Source organism: Stegodyphus dumicola, chromosome X1 (genome assembly GCF_044657685.1).
Source record: "Stegodyphus dumicola isolate Sdum_Otavi_A_Nest chromosome X1, ASM4465768v1".
Taxonomy (NCBI): Eukaryota; Metazoa; Arthropoda; class Arachnida; order Araneae; family Eresidae; genus Stegodyphus; species Stegodyphus dumicola.
Window position 1 is genome coordinate 1,168,991 of NC_140780.1, and position 20,865 is coordinate 1,189,855.

The 20,865-nt window shown below is 34.0% G+C and overlaps 2 protein-coding genes and 3 pseudogenes across 2 annotated transcripts in view; all 5 read left to right on the top strand.

Moving 5' to 3' along the window:
* LOC146993037 (uncharacterized) overlaps positions 1-5,240 on the top strand; it is a 43,592-nt gene extending 38,352 nt beyond the window's left edge. The window contains exons 7-8 of the mRNA XM_085808530.1: positions 2,332-2,437; positions 5,110-5,240. Coding sequence (XP_085664656.1) covers positions 2,332-2,421 — 90 coding nt within the window. The 3' untranslated portion in view covers positions 2,422-2,437; positions 5,110-5,240. The remainder of the gene's footprint in view (positions 1-2,331; positions 2,438-5,109) is intronic.
* Positions 1-20,865, top strand: part of LOC146993036 (uncharacterized) — a 133,241-nt gene that overhangs the window by 77,082 nt on the left and 35,294 nt on the right. The window lies entirely within an intron of this gene.
* On the top strand, positions 8,123-8,884 carry LOC146993038 (ATP-dependent RNA helicase DDX19A pseudogene; annotated as a pseudogene).
* On the top strand, positions 11,937-13,705 carry LOC146993039 (ATP-dependent RNA helicase DDX19A pseudogene; annotated as a pseudogene).
* Positions 16,523-18,196, top strand: LOC146993040 (ATP-dependent RNA helicase DDX19A pseudogene; annotated as a pseudogene).

Genomic DNA, 20,865 nt, shown 5'->3' on the forward strand with positions numbered 1-20,865 from the left:
CTTCTCCGATGGGCAGGCATTAGAGGTACACACTGTACAGGGCGTCGTGCAAACATACCACCACCGTGCAGTCTTCTGGCCACGGTAAAATGCGATATTGGTCGTCCAGTCGCCTGAGTCGTGTGTCTAGCGATTTCTCGCACTGTCTGCCGCCTGTTTCTTCTGGCCTGTAAGGCAATATACCGGTCATCTGCGGGTGTGGTTCCTTGTGGACGACCACTACTAAAGCCCCCGATAGCTGTTCCTGTAGTTTGAAATTGTCTCCAAAGTCGTGAAACGATGCTGTTAGCAATTCCGATCTCTGCAGCCACACTTGTCACACTGCGGCCTTCCTCCAACTTCCTAATGATTCGACCTTGGGTAAAAGCATCCAGATGTCGTCTAACAGATTGATTATTCGCCATTTCTCGCTGAGGCAGCAACTCGGTGTGATTTTAACTGCTATATGGCGTGCAATCTCTTTGCCAGAAATACTGATCTTACAACAACAACATGCTTTATACTACTCAGACACTCCCACATTACGTCTACCTGCATATCACGTTACTTAATCTCCTGATTGGTTTTTCTGTCCGCTCTGCCTCTTCGTTCAGCTGATACGTTAGTTTTTCGACTTCGTCCTTAATTTTTGCACACCAGTCTATTGTTTCTTACTGATTCTGATTCTGTTCTGTACGCAAATTCAATATGATTTGCACGTTTCGAATCAACCATTTGAGAAATATTTTTATTTAATTCTAAACTACGTATAAGTCATATTTCTTTTTATTAGTGTCTGATTCAAAATATTTTAGGAATTCCCCAAAGAATGATTTTTTAAAATTCTATTCATATTAACGTTATACTGCAAATCATCAGCTAGATGGAAAAACCAGCAAGAGTGCTTATTTAAATCAATTGAAGGTGGTAGGGCTGGAAGAGTGGCAGGGGCTGAGTCCCCTTGGTAGTAGTGATGTCATTAATGTTAAGAATACGATTATTGTTAGTTTATTTTCCTATGAAATATTTATGGTTACTGAAAGTTAGGAAAATTTTCGAAGCACCATTTGATTCAGTGGGTATCAGTGGTCAGTCTCATATGTGGCACTTTGTTAATAATGATATGGGCTGCTTTGGACTTTTTGTACTTAAATTTTGCAAGGAAGAAAATGTAAATGAATGTAATGCAAAGAAATGAATGAAATGTTAGATTTTGTAATTTATAATCTCTTAAATTTAAAAATACCAAAATAAAAGTATTTGGGTCAATTAAAACATTTTTGTAACTGGAAGTATGTATATCTGTGATAAACAGACAAACAGTTGTGCAGGTAAAGGCCGGGGAAGGAATTTTGCTGGATTTGTGTTATAAAAAAGGCTGACAGAACATATCAAAAACGCTGAGATACATGACCATTATCTACGGAATCACATCCAAAATGAACACCTCCATCTGATGGGCGAAGTGGTTCTCGAGAAAATAATTGCAGATGCTCAGACTGGCAAATATTGGTCCATCATGCTAGATTGGACTCCTGATGCAAGTCTTCAGGAGCAAATGTCTATGATAATACAAATTGTCAATGTTTATGTGACAACGGTTGAGATTTGTGAGCATTTTGTTGTCGTAGCACAGGTTTGAGTTTGACAGAAGAATGCTTAAAAAAGCTTGATAAATGATATTTTCAAATACAAAAGTGCAGAAGGCAAGGATATGATAATGGATCCAGTATGTAGGGACGGAACAGTGGTGTACAAAACGCATACTCGAGCTAAATCCAAAAGCATTTTACGTTCCATGTGGTTATAACAGCTTAGTACACAGCGATATGGCAAATTGTTTGACTGCGGCTATCGACCAGGGATTTTTCATCAGATTTACTTGGTGTTTGCTGGGATATGCTCAAGTGATATGTGAAATTGTTTACAGTGGAGCCAATCTCAGAAACACATTGTAAATGTCGAATAGATTCCGTTAAAGCTGTGAGGTTTCATCTAGGATCAGTTTATGGTGCATTGATTGAGGTCTCCGAGAGTGCAAATGATAGAAAGGCAAGAACGGAGGTTGCCGGTTTGGCAAATCAAATTAAACGCTACCCTTTCCATGCCATCGAAACGATTGGCACTTTGAATTACTAGAGAGATGTCCTGCATTCAAAAAACTTTCTCCAGTCTTATTTTTTGTATATTGCCAAATTTTTGTGGCATTAAATCAATTCATACGTTGTTATTTATGCTTGTATCTGTGTTTCTAGTGTGCTAGTGTTAAATTTTTTAATGTTCCTGAATGCAACTTTTTTCTTGAACTCCATGTTAAAAGATTTTATTTCTAATTTAAACATTTTATTACAGCGCCGGCCGTGGACTAGGGTGATGACTAATTACCAGCCGGTGACTAGGTCACAGGCTAAAGAGAAGGGGGGCCCAAGGCCTTATTTTTAAGACCTCTCTCTCTGAGGTAAGCTTCATTTAATTTATGCATTTTATTTTACGCAATTTTTTCATTATTGCTAACCTGTTGTAATATATAGTGAATAATTAGGTACATTTGTGACTATTTATTTCTATTTGTATATTATGTTGTGAAGCTAAAAAAATTAGAAAGAATACAAACAAGTAAAACTAATAATGAAGGATGTCACTCACTTCTGACCTTCATTTAAGTTTTGATATGGTAATCTATATGCAGGCCCGGATCGAATAGGGTGCGGGGCCCGATTAATTTTTTTTTTTTTTTTTTGCGGAGACCTCTCTCTAAAATTAAATACTTAAATAAAATTCAAATTCAGTATATATATATATATATGAATATATCAAATGTCATGAATCATCAGAGATGTAAACTTCTACATAAATTAAAAAATAAAAATGTTCAAAATACAAAAACAATTATTGAATATAAATTTACATCACCGGATATGAACGCATGAATTTACATATTTCTAAGTTTTTGTTCTGTAAATTCTAAAATAGTTTAAAAATCTAATTACCTTGCATCTTCACTTTTAATCGACATAATTGCTAAACTATTTAATTTATCCTGATTCATTGTCGCTCTCAGATAGTTTTTTTGTTCTGAAAAATGATCCCTCTCCAGAAGCTCGGAGAGCAATAAACAAGATTAGAAATGCCAGTGGTCTATCATTATCTGATAAAACTTTGAACATTTTAAACGGATTTTCAAAAAATTCTGAAGGAAAAATAGATTTCAAAGCTTCCAGTTCTTCAACTAACATTTTCCCATCTATATCAGCTTCTTTCACTTTTGGTACATCATTTTCTGTTAACTTGGAATCTGTTAGAGAAATTTTTAATTCAGCTGCATGTTTTTGAAGTACTTCTTTTTCCATATTTTGAAGTTTTCACAAAAACTCAAAAGATTCATTATGATTTTTTAATTGTTCAAAACGATCTTTTAGTGATTCTGTTATAACTAAATCTCTTATTTTTTTAGTAATAATCTCAGGCCAAGACGCAGGATCATCAGTTATATTCTGTGATTCCATTTTCATTCCAATATTTGCTTCTTCTTGTTCCGGCTCCATTATGGGCAATTATGTTTCTTCTTCATTCTTCAATTGTTCTTAATCTTCTTCATCTTTATCATGAAATTCTTCATTTTTGTCATTTTCCTCTTCATTTTTATCAGTACTTTCTTCTTCAACTTTGTCATTAGTTTCTCCTTCTCCTTTGTCATCATTATCTATTAAAAAAAATTTGTTTAATGCTCCTCTGAGTTTTTCACTTTCCGTTTTCCTTTTTGCACTTAATTTCCTTTTTAGACTATCAGTTTTAAATTTTCTTCCTACATCTCTTTCTCGTTTCAGTGGATTCGACATCTAATGATAAAATGATAGATTAGGTATCCATTTTTTATCAAATACTATACTTAAATTTTTAATTAAAAAAACACTTGTTTTGTCAATAAAATTATGTAATACAATTAGTACTTACCTTATTCAACAATTAGTAATTGTAGTCAGAAAATACGACTCTAATAATTATAACGATTAGAAGAATAGCGAACTACAAATGCAAGAAACAATTGACGTTTGATACTATACCAATGGCTGGTATGTTTGTGCAAATAATTGCTTGTGCATATATACGTGCATAGTAGTTAACGTACATAAAGTAGTTCGCGTACGTAGTGCAAAATCTCTCTAATATAGGACTATCTCGATTAAATTCAATACATTTGACATGAACTTTTACGGGTATGAGTTTTCTATATTATAAAGCATATATTATATAATAATAAACACATTAATAAATCTCATCCAGCAATGCGAACTTAAAATAAATATATTTTTAATTATTTGAATAATTCATAATTTAGCCATTATTGTCAAAAGCAATTTGCTTTAAATTTCAAAATTTTTTTTGTTTATTTTGATGGTAACCCCCTTTCAAATGCTGGGCCCAATCGCCTTTCATCTGGCCCTGTCTATATGGAGCTGCCATAAGGCAATAAGAGCTATTTTTCTAATAGTTCAATTTTAAATCTTCTTGAGCTTAGTTAGAGGGGGACTATAATAAAAGCAGTGCATCTAAGTCATCATAAAGATTTTTAATGGGGATTCAAGTTAGGTGAATTGGATGGCTACTTCCTGTGAGCAGTGTTTTGATGTTTGAGGTACTTATTCAGAAATTTTAGTTTATGCGGACATTCATAATTATCCATAAGAATAAATATTGGACAACCTGCTATAACTTGCAGTGAGATAGCTCAATTGATGAGCCTGATCATCAACACCTTCTATTCCAAAAAAGAAATCTTTCTTCGAGAAATGATTTCAAACTCATCGGATATAAGTAATTCTGATGGATATTTGACATGTTGTAACATGTTAAGATTGCAAACTAAATGAGGTTGTATACGAAGTGAAGAAGTAGCATTATGGCCGTGGGACCATAATTTGATTTCGTTGCAAAAATGTGTATTAGTCATAGATTATTTCAGTTTTACCGAGGGCCTCAATAATTTCGTTAGCATGACTGCAGCTACAGTAATACAGTATGTCTTAACTAGCAAGTTTATGGTTTAAAATTAGTTCATTGGAAGATATGAATAAATATAATGTGATTAAAAATTAGCATCTTAATTAAAGATATAAATTTTTTCTTTAGGCATTTGACAAAATTGGGGGTATGTACGACGAAAGCAGATCTGGTAAACAACTTGGGGACAATTGCAAAGTCTAGTGCCAAAGCATTTATGGAAGCAGTGCAGGCTGGTGCTGATATCTCTATGATTGGACAGTTTGGTGTAGGTTTCTGCTCAGCTTATTTAGTTGCAGACAATATAACTGTAACAACAAAACGTAACGATGATGAGCAGTATACTTGGGAATCATCAGACGGTGGATCTTTCATGATTCAACCTGATCATGGTAAGTTATTTAGTGGCATATGGCAGTATTAATTTTACTATATTAAGAATAGCTGAGATTTCTTTGGTAGTAAGTTAATAGAATATTAATGTTCAGGTCAATATACAATTTAAGGATATCATTGTAGTTGTAAAAATTGATGACTTTAGATGAGTGTGATGAATCCATGGCCAAGAAGCTATTAGATACATAAATCTAGGATTTCTGTTACTCAGCACATCTGACTGATTACTACAGATTGCTACAATAGTGATAATGAGTGCAAACTGTCACATTAGAGATGATCAGTTCAGTTACATTAAAAATTTTATAACTGCCCCTTTGGCCATAATATATAGTTATTGTGAATTAAAATTTCTTGATGCATTTCATATGTTAACTGGAAATGAAGAAATATATTCACTGACTGACCTTATGACTGTAAGTGGCACTAGAAGAGGGGCAGCTAATTGGCTGGAGAGAAGGAGGCAGAGCAAACAAAAGTGCTCGATGTGTGCCTAGCAGATCAAATGCGAATGGCGGAGTTTTTAATTAGTAGGGAGAAAATCATTTTAACAGCACACATGCTTTGAGTATTATATTTCTCATTTCTAAACCTTTGTAAAGAAAAGAAAAATTTGCTGGGGGTTTCGATATCTATATTTTGGACTGCGTACAGTAATTATGACTTTTTATGTTTAGAAGAGTCACCAGTATAGGTCACTGGTCATTAAATTAATTCAGTCTTACCAGTGACCCTACCAAAGCTAAATTCTGGAACAACTGTTTTACAGAATCTGGAAGATGTATTCATTTATGACATGGTCATTAGGGATTTATTGTGCCTGCTGCTCTCTCAAGGTCACCATTTGGATCTCTCATGAAATCCAAGCGAGCAATTAACTATCCAGATTTTTTTTTTTCTTAAACCACCTATGAACATGAAGCACAATGCTAACTTCACCTAGAAAAGTGCTTTACAAATGGTAGTTTGAATAGTAGGTTTCTATCTGCAGTTTTTTATGATGATGGGAGAGAAGTTCAACTGTATGTTTTATGTTTGTTAACCTCATGGAAGGAAGAAAGAAAAGATCACTAGGCCTTATTGGGAAAATTGAAGTGAAGATTACTTGAAAAGTTGCATTTAGTGAAATATTGAGAAATTGCATTGTGTGCTCTGATAGTGATTTAACATTTAATTTTACCTTCTTCATGCTATATACATCTCTATGGCAAATAATCTTTGTCAATTATTATAATAATAATAATCTTTGTCATCTTTAGAATTTAAAAAAAATTGTTGGTGAAATAACTAATTTGTTCCTCTAATTTTTAATTAAGGACTGGTTCATACTCCTGCTGTTGACATAAAGATGGGATAATGGTTAGAGATGGTGATTGCTGCCCCAGAGAGCCCAGGTTCAATTCTCAGAGAAGGCATGTGTGTTTGTAAGTGTTTTGTTGGCAAGGGGGCACTCAAAATATGCAGCTAGGTGACACCTTTTTGAGAGTTTAATGGTAGGAGAAGAGGGTTTAGCAACCTTCGGAATTTCATCAGCAGTTAGGCTTTGTGATTTGTGATATCTAATATGCCTACTTGAATATTTGCCTTGTTTTAACCTGTCGACCTCTGAATCCAGTTACTGTAATGATTAGTGACACATATTGATGGGTCTGGCTTTAAATCCTGGAGAAAGCATGGATGTATGCAAGCATATAGTGTCTGCAGCAAATGACTGAAAATATACAGCAAACCTGAAGTCCTTTCAAGAGATTGGTGATAGAGGGAGAAGGGTGCGAGTCTCTTGTACCACCACACCTCTCAAAATTGGGACAGAAAGCCAGGTTGGAGGTATACTTGCGAGAATGTACAGGTTCCAGTAATCATATAGTATGTAATCTACTGCTTTTAGTTAGTTATTTATTTCTTAGACTAAAACACTCTTTTTAAATTTGAGCATGTAATAAAATAAAGGTGAGAAGACGGCAAAAAAATCACCCTCTAAAAATAAATAGCTAAGTAATTAGATCACATATTACCTGATTACCCAGGTGCTGGCCTTTCTTCAACCTGGCTCTGTTGATACAAAGATATTTATGATGTAAAAATTTCACAAAATATGAATATTTAGTCTGTCCTGTTTAAAAACCAAAGTCTAGATGGTAACTAAACAAGATGGTTCCAAATTGAAATAGATACTATTTCTCCACTGGGAACCATTTTCTACATTTAGTTAGTAGGTAACTTGTATATTCATGAGTTTTTGGACATGGAATCGAATACCATTTAATGAAAGGCATAATAATCAGGGTTTTTTTTTTTTTTTTTTTTTTTTTTTTTTTTTTGTGCAGCAATAGAGTTATCAATTTAAAGTAATGTGACATAAGTAAAATAACTGCTTTTTATGATCTTCATACATTTTAATTATTTGGGACACATGCATTATATTTGTTATGATTTCAGTTTTTCTAAGTATGTCTTTGTCTTTACATATGTTAGAATTTACAGAAATCTATATTTTGACATTTACATTTTCGATAGGCTTTATCATGGCAGATGTTGATGATTGGAGTCTTTCTGCTGATATACAAGAGAAAGGAATTTCGAAATTAATTGACAATTTAAATTTGGACGATCCTATTCCACCACCTGTGCCACCTCCAATACCTCCTCCAAAGATTCCTGATGAAGCATCAAAAGACTATGATGAAAAAGATGATGAACCTGAATTAAATCCTGCTGAGATATCTGTGATGAAAAACTTGTAAGATCTCATTTAATTGAAGTTTCTCATGATATAGATATCCAGAGAAATCCTAATTCACCTCTCTATTCTGTGAAATATTTTGAAGAATTGAATCTGCGACCTGAACTTCTTAAAGGTGTGTGTGGTATGGGATTTAATTCACCCTCAAAAATACAAGAGACTGCTCTTCCTACTCTTATTGCAGATCCTCCACAAAATATGATTGCTCAGTCTCAGAGTGGTACGCTTAAAACTGCTGCTTTTCTTTTGGCAAGTTTGAGCAGAGTGGACACAAATTTGAAATATCCTCACGTGCTTATTTTGTCCCCAACATATGAGTTAGCCATGCAGACAGGAAAAGTGACAAAACAAATGGCAAAATTTTGTCCTAACATTGAATTTTGTTTTGCTGTTAGAGGTGAGGTTTTGCAACGAGGAGAAAAAATTACTGCTCATTTTATGATTGGAACTCCTGGTAAAGTTTATGATTGGGCAATGCGCTATAAGTTTTTTGATCTCAGGAAAATAAAAGTATTTGTTTTATATGAAGCAGATGTTATGATCTCGACTCAAGGATATCAAGACCAGTCTATTCGCATTCATAAGCAGCTACTGAAAGACTGTCAGATGATGCTGTTCTCAGCTACTTGTTCTGAAGAAGCATGGAATTTGCAGAATTGATTGTTTCTGATCCTATTATAATTAAACTGAAAAGGGAAGAAGACAGTTTGGATAATATAGATCAATATTACATAGTATGCAGAGATAAAGAAATTTCAAGCTTTGTGTAACATATATATGGTACTGTGTCAATAGGACAGGCTATTATATTTTGCCATACCAGGAAGACTGCATCTTGGTTAGTTGAATAGCCATTCTCAATAGATTTAGAGAAGGAAAAGAAAAAGTAAGTAACAATTCTTGGTAAGATGCTCTATAATTATAAAAGTAAAATTTATTTATGAAAGCAGTTTTTGCTTTTCAAAGAATAAAAATATTAATTTACCTTTAATCAAACATGGTATTAATATTCACATCATTCAAATGAGTAATTTTCTAAATTTTTGAAATTTCTGAATTTAAAGAAAAAGAGAAATGAATTATTGATATATATGTTGTTTAATTATTCTGTGTATGGTTAGTCATTTCTTGGATTTTTGTCATTATATTTCCCAATAAAAATATTTGCAAGTTATTGCGATAGAAATTTTTTAAAGTTAATTTTAATCACAAAATATAAATGGACAAAAATATATGATAACTTGATTCAATATTGTAATTTATGTAGTTAAGACCACCCAGTAATGTCCAAAGTAAATGCCTCTGGCAGCATGAATGGCAGATGCTGTGGAAGTGACTCAGATATTGAATGTTTGATAAAGTGTCTGGAGTGATGTATTCTCCAGATATCTTTGGCAGTGTGAAAATTGCTCACATTTTGTGCAACATGACATTTGGTGTTTTTTCTAGAGAATCCGGTTATTGAACTTGTAGTAATCTCAAACGTTTTTCACACCTAGTGTGAGGACTTACCTCGAAGTAGTGTTCTTGCAGTGAGATTATTTGAAAGCAGTTCTGATGGTATGATATGCTGTATTCAAGGCCAGAGCCAATGCAGCTATACCAGTAGCATTTTAGGAGACATGGGATGGCAAAAATCATATCTTCGATTGTGGCTGTGTTATCTTATGGAAAGATTACATATATTAGTTGTCAGCTTGCATGAATGTACTTGATTGTCAAGGATGGACACCAAATTAGTTGAAAGTGCCATTTAGAGCTACTGTTAACGAAGAACACAGAAAATATATAAATCAAATATATTCAAAACAGTTTGTTCAGTTGCGGGCTGCCTCTACCCGAGGCTGGGTGCATTATGAATAAGGACAAAAAATTCTTAATAAGCCATTCTTTATTTTCATCACAACATTCTCACTCTTCCGAGATCAGCTTTCATTCTGTCTACAAGCAAAACATTAGAAAAGCTCAGCACGCAGGCTGACGTCACAAACAGCAGCGCCTCGCGCCAGTTATTGCTTCAGTTCATTTCACAACATACTCCCTCCCCCTTTGAGACTCAGGTTGAGTCTCAAGCTCATAACAAACATTATTTAAAAGATCAAGTTTTTTTTTGGAGCTTTCACAAGTCATCCAGAGGAGGAATATTGTTGCATCACCATTTTATCAGGTGCAGTTCCTCTTTTTAACATACATCCAGCACTAGAATTAGATTTCTCTGCACCCAGTTTCTTATCAGGAATCATGCTTCTATCATTGGCCTGGGTCTCCAGAGGAAAGATGCAATGTATTGGTCGTACAACTGTTCCATGCCGGGTCTTAAGTTTAACCGTACAAATCTTTCCATCACATCCAGGGATCAATTATGTAATTCGGGCTAAGGACCAAAATAAACGTTTTCTGTTATCATCCTCCATCAGTACTTTTTCTCCTACTACAGGTTCCCGAGTTCATTTTTCATTATGTTTTGAACCAGTTGACTAAAGTATTCTTTTCTAAATCGTTGTCTCAGATCATTTAACAATTTAGTTCTATACTTTAATCTCTTATTAAGACTCGACGAATTAAATTCATCAAGATCTTCAACATTGGAATTTCTGTTCTCGATAAGAAACATGGCCGGTTTCAGAGGGACTAATTCCTGCAGACCACACCTCTCAAAATTAGGACAGAAAGCCAGGTTGGAAGTATACTTGCGAGAATGTACAGGTTCCGGTAATCATTTACAGTCAAAAGTCATTAATCCGGACTCGTCGGGACTTCGCCGATTCCGGATTATCGATTTTTCCGGATTATAGATCATCAGTTTAAATCTCTTAAGATGGCATGCAGAAATTCTAAAATTAAAAATATGAAACTATAATTTATGAAATAAAGAACAATTATTATCTAAAGGGTATCAAAATTTGCAAAAAGAAAAAGCTTAATATTTATTTGTTTACTTTATTAAACATTTCTTTCAATGTAAGTTGTTTAAGTTTTGCTTCGTTTCATGTGATAATACTTTCTCTTTAATTCTATTAAACAGACATAATTTCTTGTTCAGTTACAAAGTTCCGCTGTTCAAGTCCTATAATTGCTGTGTCTAGAACACCGAGTAAGAGTAATTTGTCAATCGAAATTTTTTCGTTTTCAATAACCTCTGTCACTTTCTTCAAGGAATTATAAGCCAAATAAAATAAAAACATCTGCGCTGAAGATAAGGATAGTGCTGACAGATCAACTTCCAATTCATTACCCGCCCCCGCCCCGGCGATCCCCCCCGCCAAGCAACGTGAAATTGATAAATAGATTTCGGATTTCAAAACATACTTTCGCTTTAGATCCTTTACGTATTAACAAATATATATCGGAAATTCTATTTGATATAATTGAAAGTTTAAGCTTACTTTTATAAAATTGCTCTTACAGTCTGCGAAAAATAATAAGCCGGATCCAATTTGAAAATTAAGGAACAACGCAAACATCAACATTAACTGAAATAGATAATTAGATAATTTTAGCTTATACGTCTATTATACACAAAACGCGCACGCAAAAACGTATTCTGCACTTGCGCACACTCATATGCGCAGTCGTAAAAGGTCTTACGCGCACACGTAAACGCCTATGCGCATGTGTCAACGCGGCGCATGCGCAGAAAGTTTTTAGTTTTGAGGTCCGGATTATAGATCATTCCGAATTATGGGTGTCCGAATTAACGACTTTTGACTGTAGTATGTGATCTACTGCTTTTAGTTAGTTATTTATTTCTTAGACTAAAACACTCTTTTTAAATTTGAGCATGCAATAAAATAAAGGTGAGAAGACAGCAAATTTTAGGATCACCCTCTAAAAATAAATAGCTAAGTGATTAGATCACGTTACATGATTACCCAGGTGCTGGCCTTTCTTCAACCTGGCTCTGTTGATACAAACATATTCATGATGTAAAAACTTCACAAAATATGATTATTTAGTCTGTCTTGTTTAAAAACCAAAGTCAACTAAACAAGATGGTTCCAAATTGAAATAGATACTATTTCTCCACTGGGAACCATTTTCTACATTTAGTTAGTAGGTAACTTGTATATTCATGAGTTTTTCGACATAGAATTGAATACCATTTAATAAAAAGGCATAATAATCGTTTTTTTTTTTTTTTTTTTTTTTTTTTTGTGCAGCAATAGAGTTATCACTTTAAAGTAATGTGACATAAGTAAAATAACTGCTTTTTATGATCTTCATACATTTTAATTATTTGGGACACATGCATTATATTTGTTATGATTTCAGTGTTTCTAAGTATGTCTTTGTCTTTGCATATGTTAGAATTTACAGAAATCTATATTTTGACATTTACATTTTCGATAGGCTTTATCATGGCAGATGTTGATGATTGGAGTCTTTCTGCTGATATACAAGAGAAAGGAATTTCGAAATTAATTGACAATTTAAATTTGGACGATCCTATTCCACCACCTGTGCCACCTCCAATACCTCCTCCAAAGATTCCTGATGAAGCATCAAAAGACTATGATGAAAAAGATGATGAACCTGAATTAAATCCTGCTGAGATATCTGTGATGAAAAAACTTGTAAGATCTCATTTAATTGAAGTTTCTCATGATATAGATATCCAGAGAAATCCTAATTCACCTCTCTATTCTGTGAAATATTTTGAAGAATTGAATCTGCGACCTGAACTTCTTAAAGGTGTGTGTGGTATGGGATTTAATTCACCCTCAAAAATACAAGAGACTGCTCTTCCTACTCTTATTGCAGATCCTCCACAAAATATGATTGCTCAGTCTCAGAGTGGTACGCTTAAAACTGCTGCTTTTCTTTTGGCAAGTTTGAGCAGAGTGGACACAAATTTGAAATATCCTCACGTGCTTATTTTGTCCCCAACATATGAGTTAGCTATGCAGACAGGAAAAGTGACAAAACAAATGGCAAAATTTTGTCCTAACATTGAATTTTGTTTTGCTGTTAGAGGTGAGGTTTTGCAAAGAGGAGAAAAAATTACTGCTCATTTTATGATTGGAACTCCTGGTAAAGTTTATGATTGGGCAATGTGCTATAAGTTTTTTGATCTTAGGAAAATAAAAGTATTTGTTTTAGATGAAGCAGATGTTATGATCTCGACTCAAGGATATCAAGACCAGTCTATTCGCATTCATAAGCAGCTACTGAAAGACTGTCAGATGCTGCTGTTCTCAGCTACTTGTTCTGAAGAAGTCATGGAATTTGCAGAACTGATTTTTTCTGATCCTATTATAATTAAAGTGAAAAGGGAAGAAGACAGTTTGGATAATATAGATCAGTATTACATAGTATGCAGAGATAAAGAAATTTCAAGCTTTGTGTAACATATATATGGTACTGTGTCAATAGGACAGGCTATTATATTTTGCCATACCAGGAAGATTGCATCTTGGTTAGTTGAATAGCCATTCTCAATAGATTTAGAGAAGGAAAAGAAAAAGTAAGTAACAATTCTTGGTAAGATGCTCTATAATTATAAAAGTAAAATTTATTTATGAAAGCAGTTTTTGCTTTTCAAAGAATAAAAATATTAATTTACCTTTAATCAAACATGGTATTAATATTCACATCATTCAAATGAGTAATTTTCTAAATTTTTGAAATTTCTGAATTTAAAGAAAAAGAGAAATGAATTATTGATATATATGTTGTTTAATTATTCTGTGTATGGTTAGTCATTTCTTGGATTTTTGTCATTATATTTCCCAATAAAAATATTTGCAAGTTATTGCGATAGAAATTTTTTAAAGTTAATTTTAATCACAAAATATAAATGGACAAAAATATATGATAACTTGATTCAATATTGTAATTTATGTAGTTAAAACCACCCAGTAATGTCCAAAGTAAATGCCTCTGGCAGCATGAATGGCAGATGCTGTGGAAGTGACTCAGATATTGAATGTTTGATAAAGTGTCTGGAGTGATGTATTCTCCAGATATCTTTGCCAGTGTGAAAATTGCTCACATTTTGTGCAACATGACATTTGGCAGTTTTTTAGAGAATCCGGTTATTGAACTTGTAGTAATCTCAAACGTTTTCACACTTAGTGTGAGGACTTACCTGGAAGTAGTGTTCTTGCAGTGAGACTATTTGAAAGCAATTCTGATGGTATGACATGCTGTATTCAAGGCCAGAGCCAATGCAGCTATACCAGTAGCATTTTAGGAGACATAGGATGGCAAAAATCATATCTTCGATTGTGGCTGTGTTATCTTATGGAAAGATTACATATATTAATTGTCAACTTGCATGAATGTACTTGATTGTCAAGGATGGACACCAAATTAGTTGAAAGTGCCATTTAGAGCTACTGTTAACGAAGAACACAGAAAATATATAAATCAAATATATTAAAAACAGTTTGTTCAGTTGCGGGCTGCCTCTATCCGAGGCTGGGTGCATTATGAATAAAGACAAAAAATTCTTAATAAGCCATTCTTTATTTTCACCACAACATTTTCACTCTTCCGAGATCAGCTTTCGTTCTGTCTACAAGCAAAACATTCGAAAAACTCAGCACGCAGGTTGACGTCACAAACAGCAGCGCCTCGCGCCAGTTATTGCTTCAGTTCATTTCACAACATACTCCCTCCCCCTTTGAGACTCAGGTTGAGTCTCAAGCTCATAACAAACATTATTTAAAAGATCAAGTTTTTTTTGGAGCTTTCACAAGTCATCCAGAGGAGGAATATTGTTGCATCACCATTTTATCAGGTGCAGTTCCTCTTTTTAACATACATCCAGCACTAGAATTAGATTTCTCTGCACCCAGTTTCTTATCAGGAATCATGCTTCTATCATTGGCCTGGGTCTCCAGAGGAAAGATGCAATGTATTGGTCGTACAACTGTTCCATGCCGGGTCTTAAGTTTAACCGTACAAATCTTTCCATCACATCCAGGGATCAATTATGTAATTCGGGCTAAGGACCAAAATAAACATTTTCTTTTATCATCCTCCATCAGTACTTTTTCTCCTACTACAGGTTCCCGAGTTCATTTTTCATTATGTTTTGAACCAGTTGACTAAAGTATTCTTTTCTAAATCGTTGTCTCAGATCATTTAACAATTTAGTTCTATACTTTAATCTCTTATTAAGACTCGACAAATTTAATTCATCAAGATCTTCAACATCGGAATTTCTGTTCTCGATAAGAAACATGGCCGGTTTCAGAGGGACTAATTCCTGCAGACCACACCTCTCAAAATTGGGACAGAAAGCCAGGTTGGAAGTATACTTGCGAGAATGTACAGGTTCCGGTAATCATATACAGTCAAAAGTCGTTAATCCGGACTCGTCGGGACTTCGGCGATTCCGGATTATCGATTTTTCCGGATTATAGATCATCAGTTTAAATCTCGTAAGATGGCATGCAGAAATTCTAAAATTAAAAATATGAAACCATAATTTATGAAATAAAGAACAATTATGATCTAAAGGGTATCAAAATTTGCAAAAAGAAAAAGCTTAATATTTATTTGTTTACTTTATTAAACATTTCTTTCAATGTAAGTTATAAGTTTTGCTTCGTTTCATGTGATAATACTTTCTCTTTAATTCTATTAAACAGACATAATTTCTTGTTCAGTTACAAAGTTCCGCTGTTCAAGTCCTATAATTGCTGTGTCTAGAACACCGAGTAATTTGTCAATCAACATCTGCGCTGAAGATAAGGATAGTGCTGACAGATCAACTTCCAATTCATTACCCGCCCCTGCCCCGGCGATCCCCCCCGCCAAGCAACGTGAAATTGATAAATAGATTTCGGATTTCAAAACATACTTTTGCTTTAGATCCTTTACGTATTAACAAATATATATCGGAAATTCTATTTGATATAATTGAAAGTTTAAACTTACTTTTATAAAATTGCTCTTACAGTCTGCGAAAAATAATAAGCCAGATCCAATTTGAAAATTAAGGAACAACGCAAACATCAACATTAACTGAAATAGATAATTAGATAATTTTAGCTTATACGTCTATTATACACAAAACGCGCACGCGAAAACGTATTCTGCACTTGCACACACTCATATGCGCAGTCGTAAAAGGTCTTACGCGCACGCGTAAACGCCTATGCGCATGTGTCAACGCGGCGCATGCGCAGAAAGTTTTTAGTTTTGAGGTTTGGATTATAGATCATTCCGAATTATGGGTGTCCGAATTAACGACTTTTGACTGTAGTATGTGATCTACTGCTTTTAGTTAGTTATTTATTTCTTAGACTAAAACACTCTTTTTAAATTTGAGCATGCAATAAAATAAAGGTGAGAAGACAGCAAATTTTAGGATCACCCTCTAAAAATAAATAGCTAAGTGATTAGATCACATGTTACATGATTACCCAGGTGCTGGCCTTTCTTCAACCTGGCTCTGTTAATACAGACATATTCATGATGTAAAAACTTCACAAAATATGATTATTTAGTCTGTCTTGTTTAAAAACCAAAGTCAACTAAACAAGATGGTTCCAAATTGAAATAGATACTATTTCTCCACTGGGAACCATTTTCTACATTTAGTTAGTAGGTAACTTGTATATTCATGAGTTTTTGGACATAGAATTGAATACCATTTAATAAAAGGCATAATAATCAGTTTTTTTTTTTTTTTTTTTTTTTTTTTTGTGCAGCAATAGAGTTATCACTTTAAAGTAATGTGACATAAGTAAAATAACTGCTTTTTATGATCTTCATACATTTTAATTATTTGGGACACATGCATTATATTTGTTATGATTTCAGTGTTTCTAAGTATGTCTTTATCTTTGCATATGTTAGAATTTACAGAAATCTATATTTTGACATTTACATTTTCGATAGGCTTTATCATGGCAGATGTTGATGATTGGAGTCTTTCTGCTGATATACAAGAGAAAGGAATTTCGAAATTAATTGACAATTTAAATTTGGACGATCCTATTCCACCACCTGTGCCACCTCCAATACCTCCTCCAAAGATTCCTGATGAAGCATCAAAAGACTATGATGAAAAAGATGATGAACCTGAATTAAATCCTGCTGAGACTGTGATGAAAAAACTTGTAAGATCTCATTTAATTGAAGTTTCTCATGATATAGATATCCAGAGAAATCCTAATTCACCTCTCTATTCTGTGAAATATTTTGAAGAATTGAATCTGCGACCTGAACTTCTTAAAGGTGTGTGTGGTATGGGATTTAATTCACCCTCAAAAATACAAGAGACTGCTCTTCCTACTCTTATTGCAGATCCTCCACAAAATATGATTGCTCAGTCTCAGAGTGGTTCGCTTAAAATTGCTGCTTTTCTTTTGGCAAGTTTGAGCAGAGTGGACACAAATTTGAAATATCCTCACGTGCTTATTTTGTCCCCAACATATGAGTTAGCCATGCAGACAGGAAAAGTGACAAAACAAATGGCAAAATTTTGTCCTAACATTGAATTTTGTTTTGCTGTTAGAGGTGAGGTTTTGCAAAGAGGAGAAAACATTACTGCTCATTTTATGATTGGAACTCCTGGTAAAGTTTATGATTGGGCAATGTGCTATAAGTTTTTTGATCTCAGTAAAATAAAAGTATTTGTTTTAGATGAAGCAGATGTTATGATCTCGACTCAAGGATATCAAGACCAGTCTATTCGCATTCATAAGCAGCTACTGAAAGACTGTCAGATGCTGCTGTTCTCAGCTACTTGTTCTGAAGAAGTCATGGAATTTGCAGAACTGATTTTTTCTGATCCTATTATAATTAAACTGAAAAGGGAAGAAGACAGTTTGGATAATATAGATCAGTATTACATAGTATGCAGAGATAAAGAAATTTCAAGCTTTGTGTAACATATATATGGTACTGTGTCAATAGGACAGGCTATTATATTTTGCCATACCAGGAAGACTGCATCTTGGTTAGTTGAATAGCCATTCTCAATAGATTTAGAGAAGGAAAAGAAAAAGTAAGTAACAATTCTTGGTAAGATGCTCTATAATTATAAAAGTAAAATTTATTTATGAAAGCAGTTTTTGCTTTTCAAAGAATAAAAATATTAATTTACCTTTAATCAAACATGGTATTAATATTCACATCATTCAAATGAGTAATTTTCTAAATTTTTGAAATTTCTGAATTTAAAGAAAAAGAGAAATGAATTATTGATATATATGTTGTTTAATTATTCTGTGTATGGTTAGTCATTTCTTGGATTTTTGTCATTATATTTCCCAATAAAAATATTTGCAAGTTATTGCGATAGAAATTTTTTAAAGTTAATTTTAATCACAAAATATAAATGGACAAAAATATATGATAACTTGATTCAGTATTGTAATTTATGTAGTTAAGACCACCCAGTAATGTCCAAAGTAAATGCCTCTGGCAGCATGAATGGCAGATGCTGTGGAAGTGACTCAGATATTGAATGTTTGATAAAGTGTCTGGAGTGATGTATTCTCCAGATATCTTTGCCAGTGTGAAAATTGCTCACATTTTGTGCAACATGACATTTGGCAGTTTTTTAGAGAATCCGGTTATTGAACTTGTAGTAATCTCAAACGTTTTCACACTTAGTGTGAGGACTTACCTGGAAGTAGTGTTCTTGCAGTGAGACTATTTGAAAGCAATTCTGATGGTATGACATGCTGTATTCAAGGCCAGAGCCAATGCAGCTGTACCAGTAGCATTTTAGGAGACATGGGATGGCAAAAATCATATCTTCGATTGTGGCTGTGTTATCTTATGGAAAGATTACATATATTAATTGTCAACTTGCATGAATGTACTTGATTGTCAAGGATGGACACCAAATTAGTTGAAAGTGCCATTTAGAGCTACTGTTAACGAAGAACACAGGAAATATATAAATCAAATATATTAAAAACAGTTTGTTCAGTTGCGGGCTGCCTCTATCCGAGGCTGGGTGCATTATGAATAAAGACAAAAAATTCTTAATAAGCCATTCTTTATTTTCACCACAACATTTTCACTCTTCCGAGATCAGCTTTCGTTCTGTCTACAAGCAAAACATTCGAAAAACTCAGCACGCAGGCTGACGTCACAAACAGCAGCGCCTCGTGCCAGTTATTGCTTCAGTTCATTTCACAACATACTCCCTCCCCCTTTGATACTCAGGTTGAGTCTCAAGCTCATAACAAACATTATTTAAAAGATCAAGTTTTTTTTTGGAGCTTTCACAAGTCATCCAGAGGAGGAATATTGTTGCATCACCATTTTATCAGGTGCAGTTCCTCTTTTTAACATACATCCAGCACTAGAATTAGATTTCTCTGCACCCAGTTTCTTATCAGGAATCATGCTTCTATCATTGGCCTGGGTCTCCAGAGGAAAGATGCAATGTATTGGTCGTACAACTGTTCCATGCCGGGTCTTAAGTTTAACCGTACAAATCTTTCCATCACATCCAGGGATCAATTATGTAATTCGGGCTAAGGACCAAAATAAACGTTTTCTGTTATCATCCTCCATCAGTACTTTTTCTCCTACTACAGGTTCCCGAGTTCATTTTTCATTATGTTTTGAACCAGTTGACTAAAGTATTCTTTTCTAAATCGTTGTCTCAGATCATTTAACAATTTAGTTCTATACTTTAATCTCTTATTAAGACTCGACGAATTTAATTCATCAAGATCTTCAACATTGGAATTTCTGTTCTCGATAAGAAACATGGCTGGTTTCAGAGGGACTAATTCCTGCAGACCACACCTCTCAAAATTGGGACAGAAAGCCAGGTTGGAAGTATACTTGCGATTATGTACAGGTTCCGGTAATCATATACAGTCAAAAGTCGTTAATCCGGACTCGTCGGGACTTCGGCGATTCCGGATTATCGATTTTTCCGGATTATAGATCATCAGTTTAAATCTCGTAAGATGGCATGCAGTAATTCTAAAATTAAAAATATGAAACCGTAATTTATGAAATAAAGAACAATTATGATCTAAAGGGTATCAAAATTTGCAAAAAGAAAAAGCTTAATATTTATTTGTTTACTTTATTAAACATTTCTTTCAATGTTGTAAGTTATAAGTTTTGCTTCGTTTCATGTGATAATACTTTCTCTTTAATTCTATTAAACAGACATAATTTCTTATTCAGTTACAAAGTTCCGCTGTTCAAGTCCTATAATTGCTGTGTCTAGAACACCGACTAATTTGTCAATCGAAATTTTTTCGTTTTCAATAACCTCTGTCACTTTCTTCAAGGAATTATAAGCCAAATAAAATAAAAACATCTGCGCTGAAGATAAGGATAGTGCTGACAGATCAACTTCCAATTCATTACCAGCCCCCGCCCCGGCGAATCCCCCCGCAAAGCAACGTGAAATTGATAAATAGATTTCGGATTTCAAAACATACTTTCGCTTTAGATCCTTTACGTATTAACAAATATATATCGGAAATTCTATTTGATATAATTGAAAGTTTAAACTTACTTTTATAAAATTGCTCTTACAGTCTGCGAAAAATAATAAGCCGGATCCAATTTGAAAATTAAGGAACAACGCAAACATCAACATTAACTGAAATAGATAATTAGATAATTTTAGCTTATACGTCTATTATACACAAAACGCGCACGCGAAAACGTATTCTGCACTTGCCCACACTCATATGCGCAGTCGTAAAAGGTCTTACGCGCACGCGTAAACGCCTATGCGCATGTGTCAACGCGGCGCATGCGCAGAAAGTTTTTAGTTTTGAGGTCTGGATTATAGATCATTC